General features: G+C 44.3%; 1 protein-coding gene across 2 annotated transcripts in view; it reads left to right on the forward strand.

Moving 5' to 3' along the window:
- The window catches only part of SHISA4 (shisa family member 4), a 538,517-nt gene that overhangs the window by 266,856 nt on the left and 254,347 nt on the right, over window positions 1–17,314 (forward strand). For both annotated transcript variants that reach the window (XR_011282926.1, XM_069633575.1), the window contains exon 4: window positions 9,058–9,246. Coding sequence is in view for 1 of the 2 variants with exons in the window: in XM_069633575.1 (XP_069489676.1) it covers window positions 9,058–9,246 (189 nt within the window). In the remaining variant the exon portion in view is untranslated. The remainder of the gene's footprint in view (window positions 1–9,057; window positions 9,247–17,314) is intronic.

Raw genomic sequence — 17,314 nt, forward strand, 5'->3', positions numbered from 1 at the left:
CTTCAACAAAGCAGTGCCAGTGAAGTCGGCACAGCCGGTGAGTTGGGGAGACTGATACCAGACCGGTCTGTGTTGAAGCCAAGGTTGCAAGTGGCAACATTGTATAGAGAAAACTGAAGACACGGTACATGAAGTGTATGTGGCAAGCGACGCAAACATAATTAAACAGCAGATGAGTGATTGAACTTTGAAGCCAAGATACAATACCGTAGATAGTGGTCCGGTACCACATCAGTGCTTATTCGAAAGTCTCTGTTAGGTATCCAGCTGAACGGTGGCAAATGTGAAAAGTGATACAAGAATTGTGAAATCAAAGTGGTCCTGCAACGGGTCAAGCGAAACCCTGTGCACATTCGAAAGTCTTCGATAATTGATGAGAAAGTATATAAAGTTGATCTGGGCTTCACTGAGGAGGATCCGACATCTGAGCCTGACTGAGGGGGATCCATGATCTGAGCATGGCTGAGGGGACCTGGGGTGAACCGTGAGTCACCCGAGAAAGAATGTCTTATTCTGTAAACATTGTATAAAGTGGATCTAAGCCCGGCTGAGGGGGATCCACAGTGAATAGTGAATCGCCTGAGAAATTGAGTACTTGTGAAATCTGAAAAAGGAAAATAACTTGTTTCTTTGTTGCATCAGGCTGTCTGGATCAAGAGACTTTGAAAGGCAAAGAGACTTGGGTACGAAAGGCCCTGATGCTAACATTTGAACTGATCCTTAGTGCTAGAGAAGCCATAGACTGTGCTAAGCTTGAGTGTGTATCGCCTTGTCCGGTGCAGAAAACGTGGGGAATGTATGCCAGCGGACATATCATTGTATTTAGAGGTAAGGATTGGCAATAGGTTTATTAGTATAGGCCCTTTAATTTTGACAAGACACCAATAGGGCTGCGTTATTATTGTTTGATGGTTGTAGCTTGCTCCCATCTGTAGATTTAGGATTAGGATTAGATGGGTGTTTTTAAACCTTTTTTAAGTTCAATAAACACCCTTGAACTGTGGTCAGTTGTGTCTGGGCCTCATTATAAGTTTGCCGGTCCGGGAACTACGGTACTAGTAAGCTTGCCGGTACCGTAGTTCCCGGACCGGCAAACTACGAGATGTGCTTGAGGGGCCTTTTTGCCCACCAGGTCGGACCTGGCGGGCAGAAAGGCACCCGCGAGCACAGCATGTCGGATGGACCGGCACCGTTATAAACGGTGTCGGTGCATCCGACCTCCTCATTCCCATTCAGCCCTAATGACCCGGTAATTGCCCATTCGCGGGCGCCGGAAAAAAAAGGACACCGGCGGCAGCCGTGCCTGTATTACAGGGACGGCTACCGCCGATGTCATAATGAGGCCCTCTGTCTTACTTTTGATACAATGCCTTCTTTACAACTCTCTCTTCAACGTCATTGTCCCAGTTGATTTGGAGATTTTCATTTAAAGAGACATTTTTGTTTTCTTCTTGGTGATGGCATAAAATAGCTTTCTCTTCAGCTAATTCTCAGGACTTGATACTACTTTGGATATTAGTTCCATGTATGCCATCATATGACCTGGTTTAGGGAGTTCCTCAAAGGAACGGGAGTCCTTGTCACCTAAGTGGGATTCTCTCCCAGTGAGGTCCCACTTGCCTCTACCCCTACAGAGGGTATTGCAGAGCGTGCTTACCTCCCTCACCTCACAGCGCCTTGGTGAGAAGGGACAAATTACCTTGATTTCTTTCACATTCCCCACTCCCTTGTTTCTCTACTTACCTCACCATGTTCTTACCCCTATGATTCAAAAGCGCTCCTTTGCTTCCAGAAGAGAGTTTGACGCTGAATAACTACTGTAAAAATAATGATTATTATAATAAGATTTGATTGCACAATCTGCATTTCTCTAGAACTTTAGATATGTATGTAGAGCGTTCAAGACTGTTTAGGAGAGCTGCCCAATTGTTTGTAACTTATGGTGGTCTTTCCCCTGGCAACAAAGTGGTTACAGCCACAATTACTAGGTGTGTGGTTTCTTGTATCTTAAAAACGCATGACTTGCGAGAGGTCAAAGCTTGCAGAGACTTTGGGCTCATTCTACCAGAGACATGGCACCCTCATATTCTTGGAATTTGTAGGGCTTCAACTTAGGCTCCTCTTATATTTTGTTGGGATTCTTATTTACATGCATCGTCCAGAAGGGAGGCTTTCGGTCGAGAGATATTTTGCAAGATGCTTGCTAGAATTATGTCTTGTATATGCTATCTCCTCAACCCTTTCCATCTTTGTGGCTTTTTAGTTGGTTCCAAACATTTGGAAAGATGGGAGAACAGAACAACCAAGAAATAACCTTCATGGTGTTTCATGTTCTCTTAGTCCTTGCTCTCCCTAATATACAACATCTACCGAACCATCCCCAGAAGAGCATATTCTTCATTACAACCACTTTAAGCTAGTAAAAACATGAATGAACTGGGTGTGTAGGCTGGAGATGCGAGGGGAAATGGTGGTATCTGCATGCTGAAAGGATGCACAGATAGGACCTACGAAGTTTTCTGAAAGTGGCAGATTTCTTGGTAATCAGCTTTTCCCAACTGTAAGGAACTCCTGGTGGTAACAGTAAAGACAGGCTCAAGTGATCACAGTTCAAGGATGGTTTTTAAATTGTAAATGCAGGGTGGAAAAATGGCTAATCTAAACCTGAATCTAAGATGGGAGCAAGCTTCGACCATCAAATAAAAAATAAGGCAGTCCTTGCGGCGTTGTGTCAAAATAAAAGGGCCGATACTAAGGAAAAACCTATTGCTAATTATTTACAACTAATTACAGAAAGAGTGTGGGATAGGATTTCAATAAAGAAAGGAGTGTTCACAAATAATAAGTCAGGATGTGATTTCCAGCGGTCTCCCTTTCCCATGTTTTCAGCACGGGACAAGGCGGGACCCTGGAGCACAGTACACGCTTGAGCTTTCTCAGCACGAGCCGAAAGTTCTGTTCCAGCTATCGGTTCTTCGATGGTTAAGCCTCTTTTCAATAAAAAGTCTCTTGCCTTTGAGGGCCTGACGTATTCAACAGCAAACAGAGTTCCTTTCCAAATGGACTTTGGGTGAGGACTTTTCTGACAAGGGGAACAATTCACTTCCCATGGTTTTCCAATACTTCTTACTTTTACGAGTCTTACTGCCTTTTTAAACAGATCTTCAGGCTTCGCCCCTGATTGCTGGCTTTCCCTCTACCGGGTTCAATCTCACCAACTTTTACAAACAGTTCACTGCGGGACTTTAGACTTTGCCCCTTCTCGTTAGCATCCCTCCGCCGGATTCTCTCTTGCCAACTTTTACCACGCACTGTTCAAGGGCTAATTTCACCAAGCAGGATTCATCTCCCTTTCTTTCACAATCATCTGTCGGTCAAAGACTTTAGACGTTAGAGAGGAATTTACGAGAGCCCTCTATGACCACTTTGACCTCTTCTCGCCTTTTCCAAAAGCCTTCTGTTTATGGTAGTCTATACCATCGGGTAATCGCCCAGAGTTTCCTGCGTGAGCACCCACATGGTGCAGGACTCCTCTTTTGCTGGTTTTCCACCCTCTTTTCTCAATAGTTCCTTTAAACCTTTCAAAGTTCAAATTAGCTGCTTGCTACTTTTCGTAAAACAAAGTTCGGTTTCTTATGGACTCTCCCCTCGACTCACCGGCTGTGATGAACCGCCTGGCTTTCTTCTCCTTAGAGTCAAGGATGGTACCACAGAGACCAGCGTCTCTCCCTGGCTTGGTTATCAGCAGAGGAGTGTCTTGTGTACCGTAGACATCTGCTGCAACACATGCTGGCTATTGTTCTCAGTTTTATGTTTCCATCTGCAGAGGTTTCACAGGCCTTGGTCGAAAAGGGCAAGGTCATTTCTAACCTTATCACCCTCTCGGTATGCGCCGTTGTGCGGTCTGCCTTGCTCGAGTTGTGCTCTTGTGCATCACCTTTTATCCCTCTGGGGAGAGGAAAGGGCCATGAGGTGTATGTGATTCTTGTCAATTGCCTGACTCTGCCTGGCCCTTGGTTTGGGACATGTCAGGTAAACAGGTTTGGACTTAGTCTATTGTCTTTGTGGTGTGTGAGAGTGTTAATGTCGGAAAAAGGGGAGGGCTAGAGTATCTGAGTATCGTACATGATGAGATGGGAAAAACGTATTATAAGACTGGGGTTTGTTGCTTAACTCGGAAGGCTGAGATGGATGAAGTTTGTGAAACATACGGGACTGACTGGGATTATTGTCGTGAAAGGAACAGGGGGAATTGTGGGAATGGTAGTGTTTTGTCAATGCCGTTTGAGAGTTCGGAAAATGACAATCAGAGGGACGAGATTGGTAGGGTTTTGTCAAGGTAGATTGGGTGTTGGGGAAAGAATAATCATAGGGACATGGAGAAGAATGGTTAGGAGTATTCGGGCGGAAAACAGGAAAACAATGATTCTGGGAGTTGTGGTTTTTGAGGGTAGGGGGTTCCTAGTTGGTCTACCAGAGTTGTCTGGGTGGCAGGATTTTATTAAGGGAGCTTATTTGGTTGGAAGGGAGGTGGATGCAGAAAAACCAAAAAAAGCTTCAGGGACTTCGTCCCATGTAGAATACTGTGTCTCTCCTGGGGTATTCCTCCAAGCCTAACCCTGGGCTCCATTACCCAGGTGATCCTCCCTCCCTCACTCGCCCCCGCCCCCACGGTTGGGATCTGAGAGCGCACGCCCTTCCCTGGCCACCTGAATAAGGGATTCATGAGGTCTACCTGGAAGAATACCCTCAGGTTTCTTACTTAACCTCCCTGCAAATGCAGACTTGCCCACCCTGTTTTGAAGAAGGGAGAGAAAGGACTAAGAAAACTTGAATGAAGGTGATTTTTCATATACTGAACGCCTTCACTGGAGTCCTGTGCTTGTTCCCCATGTCTCCCAACAAATAATAAGAATGCATAAAATCACATCCAATAAAAAAGCAGGATGTATGTGAAAGTAATAAGTAATTAAGGTGTTAGATGTACTGTTTGGTGAATTAATTCAAATTAACAATGGTGGAGCGGATCAAATCCTGGGACCAAGTTCATTTATGGGTCACCCCTTTCATGAGGCATTCGCTCAGCTCTTTAGGTGCACATTATATTTGAATCCTGGTCTCCAGTCTATCATGGGTACACCTGGTAGACAACCCCAACCATTCTTACAAGAGCGGCAGACACTGAATGCCTGTGTGCTTGAAAGGATCCACATGTTCCATTCTCTTCTCCAGGGGTGGCATCGCAGTGTCGAGATGCCAAGCATATATGATAGCTACTGATGACCAGAAATCGGTAGGCCTTGGGATTCAGCACTCAGTTAAGCGCGCCCAAGGGAGTTATTTCAGGGCAGTTTTAGGTGTAAATTAAACAAGAAGAACATGTATTTTCCTGCCTAGTGCTTGTTCAAGAATTTTAGTATGATTGGTTATACTATTTAATATTCAGAATAGCACTGTATATATTCAGTATATAAATATCAAGACTGAAGTGCCTTAAAATTATTGCCCTAATCCCATAACTGAGCCACCTTTTTAATCTCACTAAATTTGATCTTATTAACTATTTTTGTAATAATTTTCTATTATTTTTAAATCTCTTATTGAATTTATTGAGCGCCGATCTAGATTCAAGAAGTAAAGGAGCGCTTTACAGAGGTATAAAAACAGTAAATATGCATAAGGGAGCGTGTTTCCGAGTTAACAGAACAGACATACTGCAGGGGTAGGATGCAAAGGGACATAGAGCTGGGGTACAGTTGTACAGGGTGGCGGGGAGGAGAGGGGCGGACGGCGTCTAGCGAGTGGGTGGCTCGGAGGGGGGGCCACCTGATGGCCTAGGTGTTGACTAGGTAACTCCTTGAAGAGGTGGGTCTTGAGTTATTTTCTGAATTGTAGGAGCGTGGGAGCAAGTCTAATGCTGATGGGGAGGAGTTTCCATAGTATTAGGGCGTAGGCAGAGAATGCTTGTTTTCTGGGCCATAAAGGTCTGTCCCTCCTTCATATAACTCATCAGCATCAACAACTTCTTCAACTCATATGATTCCTTCACATTCCAAAAGATGGGTTCTGGTGATTTGAGCATTGCTGACACTAATATAGAAGTCAAGCCTAAGTCCACAATAATGGCTGCTGTTGGAGTATGCAACAGCAATCTCAATTTCCAGATTTGACCCTTCAATCGATCCAACGACTTTTTTGGCCAATGACCCATAATATTGTGTTAATTAACTTATTAGCAATATTAAAACCTAAATATTTTCACTGTGAAATCTCTGTAAGTGGTTAATTATTTAGATGTCATTTAAATGTAGATTTATTTTCTATGCGTCTTTGTAAAACACATGATAAATGATTTTGAGGTGTTTGGAAGGAGTTCATGTTATAATGAAAACATCCCTAATGTGCTTAGGATATCCTGCAAGCCAATCGGCGTGGTATGCATTAAATCATCAGAGATTTGCAAAATGTCACAAATGACACACATCTCTGAGTGTCAAGGGCGGTTTAAGAGTTTTTAGTAATATATTAGGGTTTTGTAGGTTTTAATTTTGTATTATATGCATTGTCTGTATTTTGGCTAATTATGTAAAATAATTAATACTGGTTTTTCATGCTTTATGCTATTGTTGTATTGGTGTGCAATTGATATGTTATTTAGCTTCTTCTGGCTTTTGTATTTGTATTTATTGTATTTATTAAGTTTATATAGCGCTTTACGCCAAAGCGCTTTACATTATAACAAGAAAACATAGAACATGATATCTAGAAGCATAATTACAAACATGAGACAAGCATTAAAAACAGTATGTAGAACAATTTACCTAGGTTAAAAAGGAGTGAAGGAGGGAAGAGTAGGGGGAGAGATAAGGGGAGTCTTGACGGGAAGAAGATGAAGTTTCAGGAGGAGTAGAAGAAGTGTAAGAGGGAGGTGAGAGAGAAGAGGAAGGGAAGTGACTTATAAATAAAGCGTAATAATAATAATAATATATTTGTAGGTACCAGGGCCGTCCTTCTCTCGCTTGTCTCCCTGAGGATTTTCTCCCTAACTCAGGTGTCCGTAACTTATGTTAGTACTACCGAAAGGTAACCCCTACTGCCTTATTCTTTGGCTATGGAATCCTCCATAAACAGATGGGTCTGTAAACTCGCTCACGTACTATCCCTATTTTTTTCCAGATGTTAGTGTTCTATATGGAAATGGAAGGTGCCTTGCAAACACCCTGTAAGATGCGTTATCTTCCACTCCTCTCTCTTCTCCCTCTCTTTCTACACTCCCCCTCTACTACTCCTGCCATTTCTCTAACACCTCCCCCCAGTCATTTTCTCGCAATCATGTACTTACTGTCACCCTTTGTGTTACCTCTTCTCCCACTCTGCTTCAGTACTCCTCCAAACACTCCTCCCCTACTCTGCACTACTCCTCCTCTCCTACCACAACTACTGTCCTTCTACACTACTCTCCTCTTCCCACTACTATTCTCCTACCACTTCTACTATACTTCCCCTCCAAATACTACTCTTCTTACTCCAACTACTACTCTCCACCCTACAACTACTACTCTCCACCCTCCAAACCACTTCTCAAACACCCTCCTTTCACTCAGTGAATCTGCCTCAATTGTTCCCTAAAGTACTTTACCTATTCACTCTCCACACAAACATAAACACTCAAAACTGCAGAACCACTTTCACGTCTAAGCCTGTACCTCACCTTCTCCAACAATCTCCTCCATGAGCTGCTGCTCCTTCCTTCCTCCTGCTGGTCTCTTGTTCCTCCTCCCCCTCCACTGCTGCCCTCAACCAAAAAACCTACATTTCCTTGTTCTTGTCCCCTGCTTACATTTCTCTCCCTCTGTACTTATTTAACAGCTTTTCATGGCCAATCCGGACCGGTCTCTTCTCCTCCCAGTATGTGTATGTGAATGGCTAAGTCTCTCTCTCTCTCTCTCTCTCTCTCTGTACTTGGAATTGAGGCTGGAGATAAGCGACTGCAAACTAGCATGCTGGCAATAGGGTTGGGAACAGGAATTGTGTTGGCCTCTGGGGTCGCGATCATATTCATGGTTAGGACTGGCACTGCCTCCCTTCTTGACCAGGACAGGCTACTGCCCTTGTCACAAAAGCCACAACATGTACGTCAATACTCACCTTTGACAAACAATAGTGCCTAGATTCAGATTCCACAGTTTGGTAGACATCCCTGAGGCATGTAGTCAAATTGGCAGCACATTCACCTTGTTTTGCTTCCCGACCTTCCTGGAGTAGCAGTAATCTAATTTTAGGCAAGGTCCCATGATGGAGAAGTTACATTTACTTGATTGTAGTCCTAATTCCAAGTTCATCATCATGGGAACCTTCATTAAATTCACAAACCACCTTCCTTCCTCCACAAAGAATTAAGGATAAAGTGGATTATGTGTCAATTATGGGAGCTATCTTCTGTCACAGAACAATATATTGATGTTCAACTTTCACTATCTTGCATTATGGGATGTCAAAGCAACCTGGCTGCGTAAAAGGACAGCAGCCTTTTTTCAGTGTATATATATATAGGCCTCCTGATCTGTTTTGTTGTCTTTTTCCTGTGGGCACAGTCCATTCTCCTATCAATAAAAAAGCTGCATACATGTACTTTTATAGCGGCTTAACGTTTAAAATTAAAAGAAAGCCAGATAGGCATTGCTATGATGTTTAATTGCATATTTTTGCAATGTGTTAAGGATTTTGAGATCTGCTTAATAAACTGAGATATTCAATGTTCATGAATTTAATGATGTAGAACTAGGATTAAAAGTAACTTTCCTTTTCTCTGGATCAATGAAATGCCTTGTTTTCAAAGGAGAACTAACATGTTGACTGGAGTCTCTATAGTAAGATATCACCAAAAAATGCTAAATTGTAGTGTACATGAAATTATTATGAAATTATGATTAGTGTCTCATAGCACTTGTATAGATACAAATAATTAAGTATGGCATACAGGATTGCATTGATGTGTAATTGTGGATGTACTCTGCACTTTGAATATCTCACATTGCTACTGTTTTTGGATCACAGCACAGGAAATGCAGGTGGTTGCTTATCCTGTTCAACCCACCTACCCAATTCAGCAATTAGAGTGCACTAGGTTGGACCCTAAACCAGGACAGCCACCTAGTCAGCAAGAGTATGCCTGCATGCCAGTATATCCACCCACTGGACCTACTTTACAATATCCAGTGTATCCACCTTCATACAACCCTGCAGGTAAGAAATATGTGCCTGCAATTGTATTGTACATGCGAGAATGTAACGCTAATGACCTGTACTCCAAAAGCCTTGGAGGAGTGAGCTGAAGATGTTGGTGCAGCTGGGACGTAAATCAATATTTGACATTGGCCAATTCTTTCTGAAAGATTACTCTTTATTCCTTCAGGGGTACCCAGTGACTTTCCATAGGGTGGCCATAGATCTTGCTCTTGGAACGATGTGGGGGGAACAAGTGTAGTTGCCAGAATTAATCAGTGGCTTGACAGAATGCCCAATACTTGTGGCTCACAGCAAGCAAAGGAAATTGTTGATTAAGGTGTATGGGGACATGCAATGGTTGGACGCCACCACAACTTCAATTAGAGGAGAAGGACTCTGAGGAAAGGTCATTTTCAATACTTGGCAATAATCCTTGGCATTTTGTGGCTGCTCAGCTATTTGTGACAATGATGGCAAGCATTTGTGGTCCTTTTCACAAGTATTGTGGCACTATTTCTGAAATAACGTTTATTGTTAAATGGCTAAACATTAAAATTGAAAACTCCAGGTATCTGAATACGAAATTAAACAGTTTAAATTATCAATGCTTTTTAGTCAATTACATTAGAAAAATATAGCATATTAGGGATTTCATTCCGTTAATGTTGACCATTTTAGTTTGTAGGCAATACTTTAAAAGCTTTGTCCCGTGCCATGTGGGGGCGCAGATGGCGAGACTCTTGGAGTTTGGCGTTTTGGGGCGAAACGGGTGATATTGTAATTTTGATTAAAATTTTAGTATGTAAAACTATTCATTACACACTTTTGTAATGGAAAAATGTCTTTTATACATTTTAATTTAGTTTGTTAGTGCATACATAGATATACCTACATTTTATCTCAAGTAGGGACACATTTAAAACCATATTTTCAGGAGTTTCAATTTTACATACGCCCCCCTATTAAGCTATGATCCTGGCAGTGGAAAACTCTGAATATTTTCAATTGATTCTTTCTACTGCATTACTTTTCCCCTTCCCCTCACTACTCTTCTTGGTTCACTTCCCTGCATTGTTCCCATCATTGTATAGGGCTATATTCACAGCTAGATGTGCACCGTTAAAATTACATAATTACTGACACTTTATTACAAATCTCTGCCTCCTAAAAACATGTTTTAAATGGTTTTCTGATATTGTGGATCTTGGGTTTCTGTAGTTGTTCATTAGCTACGAAAATCAAATATGACCAGATTTACTTAACATGTATAATAATGTGTAAATACAGTTTGAGAGAATAGCTTATGAGTTAAGTGCTTTCTTCAGACATGGAGCTAGCCTGCACTTCTCAAGTCGCAGTCCTGGCAGGGCTGACTCAACCTTCCAAGGTTATTAAATAGAGTACCATTAAATTGTGTAATACCGCCTATTACTGCAGTGTTTTGAAGTAGGAGGAATTCGGCATAAAACATGTTGCGATAATGTGATGTGTTTTTATAACTATTGGTATGCAATTCTGTCAAATGGGTAGAAATTCAATCAACATTCTCCAGCTAATGGCAATATTGAAACCGATGTGGGTACGAGAGGGGGCAATGAGCAATTCACTCATGTCCTAAACAATTTGAAATATGCTGAACATGCATTGTCGGCATTACATGGATGAAATAGATTGATAAGATTCTGTTGGCACCATCTTGCTAAACCTTTTTGGTAATGAGTTCTTTTAATTGAATTGGGAGATCAGCAAAACCAAATAGATAGCACATCAGGTCTTCAAACTATTGAGTCAAAACATAAATATATTTGTAATGGATTGTGTCCTCCTACATATTCCTCATCTTAGATATTCCTCATTTTAGATAGCTTGTCTCCCAGCTTGCTTTGCTGCTTCGGAAAAGAAATTTCACCAGAGGGCGCTCTGCTTGAAGCCGCAGAGTCGTAGTCCCTGGAAGGCCGCCGTCGAGCTTCGACGTCATTCGCAGTATAAAGGGCTCGAGCCGCGCCTGTTAGCTCAGTTCCGTTTTTCCGAGCACTGCTTTGTGTCATAAAACAGCGCAACAGTTTTTTCGACGAAATATCCTCTTCATCGACTCCATACACACCCAAGACAAGTTTTAAAAAATTTCAAAAGTGTGGAAAAAAGATGTCAATTACCGACCCACATCATGCCTTTGGTGTTTGGGCCCTGACCATCGGGTCGACGAATGTGGTTCCTGTCAGTCTATGACCAATAAGGCTCTTAAGGAACGGAAATGTATGCTGGTGGTGGGGGAGGAATCTTCTAAGTCTCCAATAAGACAAAGAGCTCCCGAAAGTCTCGACACGGGTCGAGGAGATCGAGGTCTGAGTCGCTCGAGGAAATCTTAGATTTTTTGGACAAAGAGGAAGTGACGACATAGCTCTTCTTCTTCCTCTTTCTCCTCGTCTGACAAAAGGGTCGGATCCTACCCTTCCAAGCACGATTCCCCTGAAAAATGGGAAGCCTTCAGGGTTTCGATGCTAATAAATTTCGAGAATGTGGCCCAGACCCCCTCGAAAAAGCTGCATGAAGATCATGCCCCTGCCCACTCCAAGAGTGACAGAGGGAGATCAAAGACCAGGCACGCGAGATCCGACAAAAAGTCAAGGTGTCATCAGGGGAAAGCTCTCTAACACCTCATGAAAAAAGACTGAAACCACTGGTGCATAAATCGGGGGTGACGGCTGACAAAATGGCGTCCACAACGAAGTCGAATATCGACTCGACGCAGCCATCGACGACAACGTCGAGGCCGCCGCAGAAGATGGCGTTGATACCTTCCTCAATGGCGTCAAGGCCTCCCTCGAAGACGCTAAAGCCACCGACGCCTTCGTCGAGGCATTCTTTAATTCCGATGCCAAAATCGATGCCTTTGTCAAAGCCTAGATCAATGTCACCCCTTTTCAACACAGAAGATCTTCCATCCACAAACCAGGCAATAATTTTTTAGATCTTTGTCCTGTATTTACAAGGAGCAATTCTCTGAAGAGGATGTTACTTCAGCTGGGGTTAGATTTGGAACTAAAGAGGTAAAGAGGTTCCTGAGGAGTTGATAGACCCAAACTCTAAGATGGCTGATCTTTATGATTGCCTTGAGACAGCCAGTGGTCTAGATACTTCCCCTGAAGTAGAGTTTGAGAAGCCAGACCCTGCAGATCATGCTGACTCTGGGTATAGAAACCTAATGGGAAGAGTAATTGGGCCTCCTTACAAGGTTGTCGGTCCGGTAATAACGATACCGGTGAGGGAATATCGGCATCAATTACCAGACCGGTGCATTACGACCCACGATGCCGGTGCTACCGGCATCTGCAAGGACCCGTTGTGACCGGGTAGCACCTTCCCAGAATGGGCGTGGGCACGCGGCAGCCATGCCAGGTACACTGGCATGCCGTAAGGAAGTGCACATTATGAGGTTCACGGACATGCACTTACCGACATCCAGATGCCAGTAAGTACGGGTACCATGATGCCGTTAACACCGGCATCGCGGGGCAGTCGTTAAGGCAGCTGTGTTGAAACGTGCCACAGGTGTACACAATCAGCACAGGTGGAGGCAATGGAGTCTGGCACAGCACAAATGGAGCACACCCACACACCACACCCCTTCCAAACCCAAAATGCTACCATTAGCATTTGCAATAATGGGGCTGGAGTACATGCCTGCATTGCTACTACTCCAGCAGGTATTGAACCAACCAGGGAATGCAGCGGAGGCGCAGGAGGAGGAGGAGGTGGTTGAGACATTGCTAGCACATGCCACCAGGACAGGAGTTGTACCCTGCAGATAGCCACCAAAACCTCGCCTAAGGGCCAGTCCATTTGACCTAACCCCTGCACAGATCCACACCCTGTGCCGCCTGGACAGGGACACCATATGCACAATAGTGCACCTCATCCATATCGACCTGGTAAGCCTCATCAACATCCGGACTGGCATCCCCCCTTTGCTGAAGGTTGTGGCTTTGCTGCATATCCTTGCCACAGGCACCTACCAGCACACAGTGGGGCAGCTGCATGGCATCTCACAACCATGTTTCTCCCGTGTGCTCAACCAGGTGCTAGATGCCCTCCTGAAACATGGAAGGGACCACATATATTTACCACGGACTGTGGAGGAGGTGAATGCTACCAAAATAGCATATTATGCACTGGCAGGCATGCCAAACGTAATAAGTGCCATCGACTGCAACCATGTGGAGCTGGTAGTCCGGCATGGAGAGGAGGTAGTGAACCGCAACTGGAAGCTCTACAATTCCATGAATGTGCAGATGGTGTGCGATGCAAGGCAATTTACGCACGGCTACCACGATGCACCACCTTGCAGGCACAATGCCTGAAATACATGAGCTGAGCAAAATCCATCACGGGACATGCAGCCATGCCTGGGGCAAATCCAACTGCCACACATGGAAATCTCTTTCACTGCACCCACCCCCACAGGTACACCGCAGACCAGTATACCGGCCCAGGCATCTCAAGGGACACTGTTACGCTCACCTGGTTCCCACAGTGGCGTCGATTGGACCCTGACAGCTGCGGTCTCCACCAACGTGATGCGTAGTGAAGAGATGACAGTCTGGACTGGCCCGCCTAATCTTGTGCTGGACTCGTAGAAGTATTCTCCTGCAAGTGGAGAAAGGGATTTAGCCACCTGTGGACTTTAGTGATGGCCCCCCAACAGTTCTCGTTCTCCCCACTAATCACCTCTGATAGCCCCTTTTGGTAATCTCACAGTTACTACACTGGGTTGAAGGTACTGGAGGAGTCCCGGAAGAATATTAACTCCAGTGTCTATAAAGTTCAAAGAGTTCAATATGTCCGATGTTCACTCTTGTTCCATTCCCTTGTTAGGTTGCAGCTGGCTCCAAAAGAATATTGCCTGGAGGCAGCTGATGGCGTTCAGGTAAGAGTCTGTATTACCAAACACTGTCCGGTAAAAGTTGCATGAGTTTAACTTGTTGTTTTCTCTCCCTTTATAGGTGCGGCATAGGAAGATGCGGCGAATTAAAGAATAATACCTCCGGTGGTAAAGCAGGTAAGCCTATAGTGGCAAAGAGATTTTCTTTGTCGGTTTTCTCAGCTCACCTTGTTATTCCTTTTGTTTTCCCCCCAGGTGCTGGATTTCGACAAAGAAAATGATGGAGGCAGCGCCGAGTCGAAAGATGCAGTGGACTGGTGAGTATAACGCGGCGCTGCTGCTGGTGAAGCGACGCGTGCTGAAATAATGTCCTTTCCAGGCTCGGAGATGTGCTGGGTCCGAAATCAGGTAAGGAATCAAATAATGTCTGTGATCTAACCTCTTCTCCTTTCTTTTCCTTTTGTCTAGGATCTCCGGATTCGAGGCGGGCGTGGCAGAAGACTGGATGCTGACTTGCAGACACGGTGAGTGTCATGCTGCTGGATGCAGAATAACGCGAAGCATGGGCTGCTGTTCGGGCGTGGTTTAAATAGCCTGCAAAGTAGTCCCAGGTAAGAAGTTCCCCAGAACCACACCAGAGTGAAAAATAGTCCCTGTAATAAAATAGTCCCATCCAGGCCTCAGGTTGGCTTGGACTCATTTGCAGCATGGTCTGCATAAAGTAAGTAAAGTCTATGAGGCTGGCGCCTATGGCGCCAGGACTGTTTTCTATGATGAGCCTGGCGCCTAAGGTGCCAGGACTGAATCCAAACAGCCCCAGCCGGGGCTTTTGGGGTTTTAATGAGTATCTGGATGCCTGCTCCCGGGGCTGATGGACACGATCCGGATGCTCTGGGGTAGGCATCATGACAGACACTTACAATTGCAATGGTGCAAGCAAGGAAACTAATGTAATCACCAATCAGTTACCACCACTAACATATGAGCGAGTGGCGCAGGACCCATACACAGTACCTCTGCTCCACCATGCCAGTACACACCCAGCCCCCGCACAGAAATGTTTGCCGTCACTGGCGGACCATACCACCATTGCCATTGGGCCTTGATCATATGGGGGAAGGCATTGATGGACAAGTACATGGTGACATCAAGTAGTCGTAAACCTGATTAGGAAACCATGTGTATCATGAAGAACATCAGGCAAATATGTCATGATGCACTTCACTTGTATAGTACACATTTCAAATGCAACACACCCATCTGATGTCAGCAGATCATGGTCATTATCAACTCATTTGTGTGAATGCTGTACCTGATAGAAAGGTCCCTAAGACGTGAACGGCACAAATACCCCCCAAGCATGGATCGTCCCTAAGCAAACTTACCTGGGTCTTACTATAAGGAAATGTCAAGGGCATTCATGATGAATCTGTGGCACGTGACCATGAAAACGATTCAGGCATTGCACAAAAGGAATGACAACAATGTTCAAAAATACACTTTCCATTGCTCCTGTGCAGGTGATGCTGGGTATCCCATGAAGCCGTGGCTCCTGACCCCCATCAGGCAACCAGTCAACAGGCACGAAGAGGACTACAACCGTGCACATGCACGCACTCGTGTAACGATTGAGCAGACTTTTGGCCTGTTGAAGGCCTGTTTCCGCTGCCTCAGCAGGTCGGGGTGGGGCACTCATACAGGCCTGAGAAGGTGGGCAAGATAGTGTTGGCATGTGCCATGCTGCACAACATGTGAATCCGGCGCAACGTACCCCTGCCCCTGACACGGACCAGATTCCACCAGAAGATGAGGAAGATGATGGTGAAGACGATGCATATCGACCACGGCACAATGTGAATGAAGGACGTGTTGTACGGCAAACTTTGATTGCACAATACTTTTGATGGACTGGGTGAAACAAGGCACTCGGAATGGGGGACACTGAGCATTGGGCACTGTTAAGAAATAGACACACACTCAAGAAGCAATGTCCAGTCATGTGTTTTTCTTATGCACAACAGGTGTATTAAATGAATTTATTTATTTTTTATTTATTTATTTATTTAATACATTTGTTACTCGCCCAGACCCTGGGGTATCACGGCGAATGGATACAGAAGGTAGTCAATTAATACATAATGTTACAGTTTCAAGACAGTAATATTTTTACAGACGTTACAATGGAAAATATGGTCCTGAATCAGATTACAATTGGTGAGATAGTTCAATATTTATTGAATAACCAGGTTTTCAGAGCTTTTTTAAAGTTTTGTAAAGATTCCTCCTTTTTGATGCTTAGGGGAAGGGCGTTCCAATGCAAAGGGGCTAGAACTTTGAAACTACTTCCTCCTGCTCTGCTATATTTGAATGTGGGAACTTCTAAGAGGGCCAGATTGTTGGATCTCAGTGATCTGCAAGCCATTTTGTTTTCGATAGAGTTGTTGAGGTAGCTGGGCGCTTTGTTAGTGGTGCATTTGTAGACAATGCTAAGGGTTTTGAATATGATCCTTGCTTCAATAGGCAGCCAGTGATTTTCTCTTCTAATGTTAGAGATATGTTCTGATTTCTTTATCCCTAGAGCCGCTCTAAGGGCTTTATTCTGCAGTAATTGGATTTTGTTTATATTGGTTTTGGATGTTCCCAGGAAGAGGATGTTACAGTAATCTAGTTTTGTTAGGATTAGGGCTCTAGCCAGAGTGATACAATTTGCAGGGGTGAGAAATTGGCGACTGAGAGCAATAAGTTTTGCTGTGTAAGCTGTGGATGAGGAGAGGGCTGCTATTTGTTTGTGCATGGAGAGGTTGGCATCGATGTAGACACCTAACGTTTTGACTTGTTTAAGTACTGGGATCCGGGTACCGTCGATGTTAATGTGGGAGTAATCCGGCTGGAGGGTGCTTAATCTTTTTTGGGAGCCCACAATGAGGATCTCCGTTTTCTCATCATTTAAACAAAGACTGTTCAGGGCCATCCAGTTTTGGATTATGGAATAAACTTTATTGATGGTGAAGGGTGTCTTGGGTGTAGTCGCCTGAGATAGGGATGAGGATCTGTGGGTCATCTGCGAAATTGGTGTAGATGACACCCATATCGTCTAGGGCTGAGAATAAGAGTTTGGTGTATGCATTATAGAGTGTGGGGGATAGGCAGGATCCCTGGGGGACCCCTAAGGGCACTAATATGGGGTCCACTGCAAAGTTCCCA

The sequence above is a fragment of the Ambystoma mexicanum genome, chromosome 13 (genome assembly GCF_040938575.1).
Source record: "Ambystoma mexicanum isolate Mex_15411 chromosome 13, UKY_AmexF1_1, whole genome shotgun sequence".
NCBI lineage: Eukaryota > Metazoa > Chordata > Amphibia > Caudata > Ambystomatidae > Ambystoma > Ambystoma mexicanum.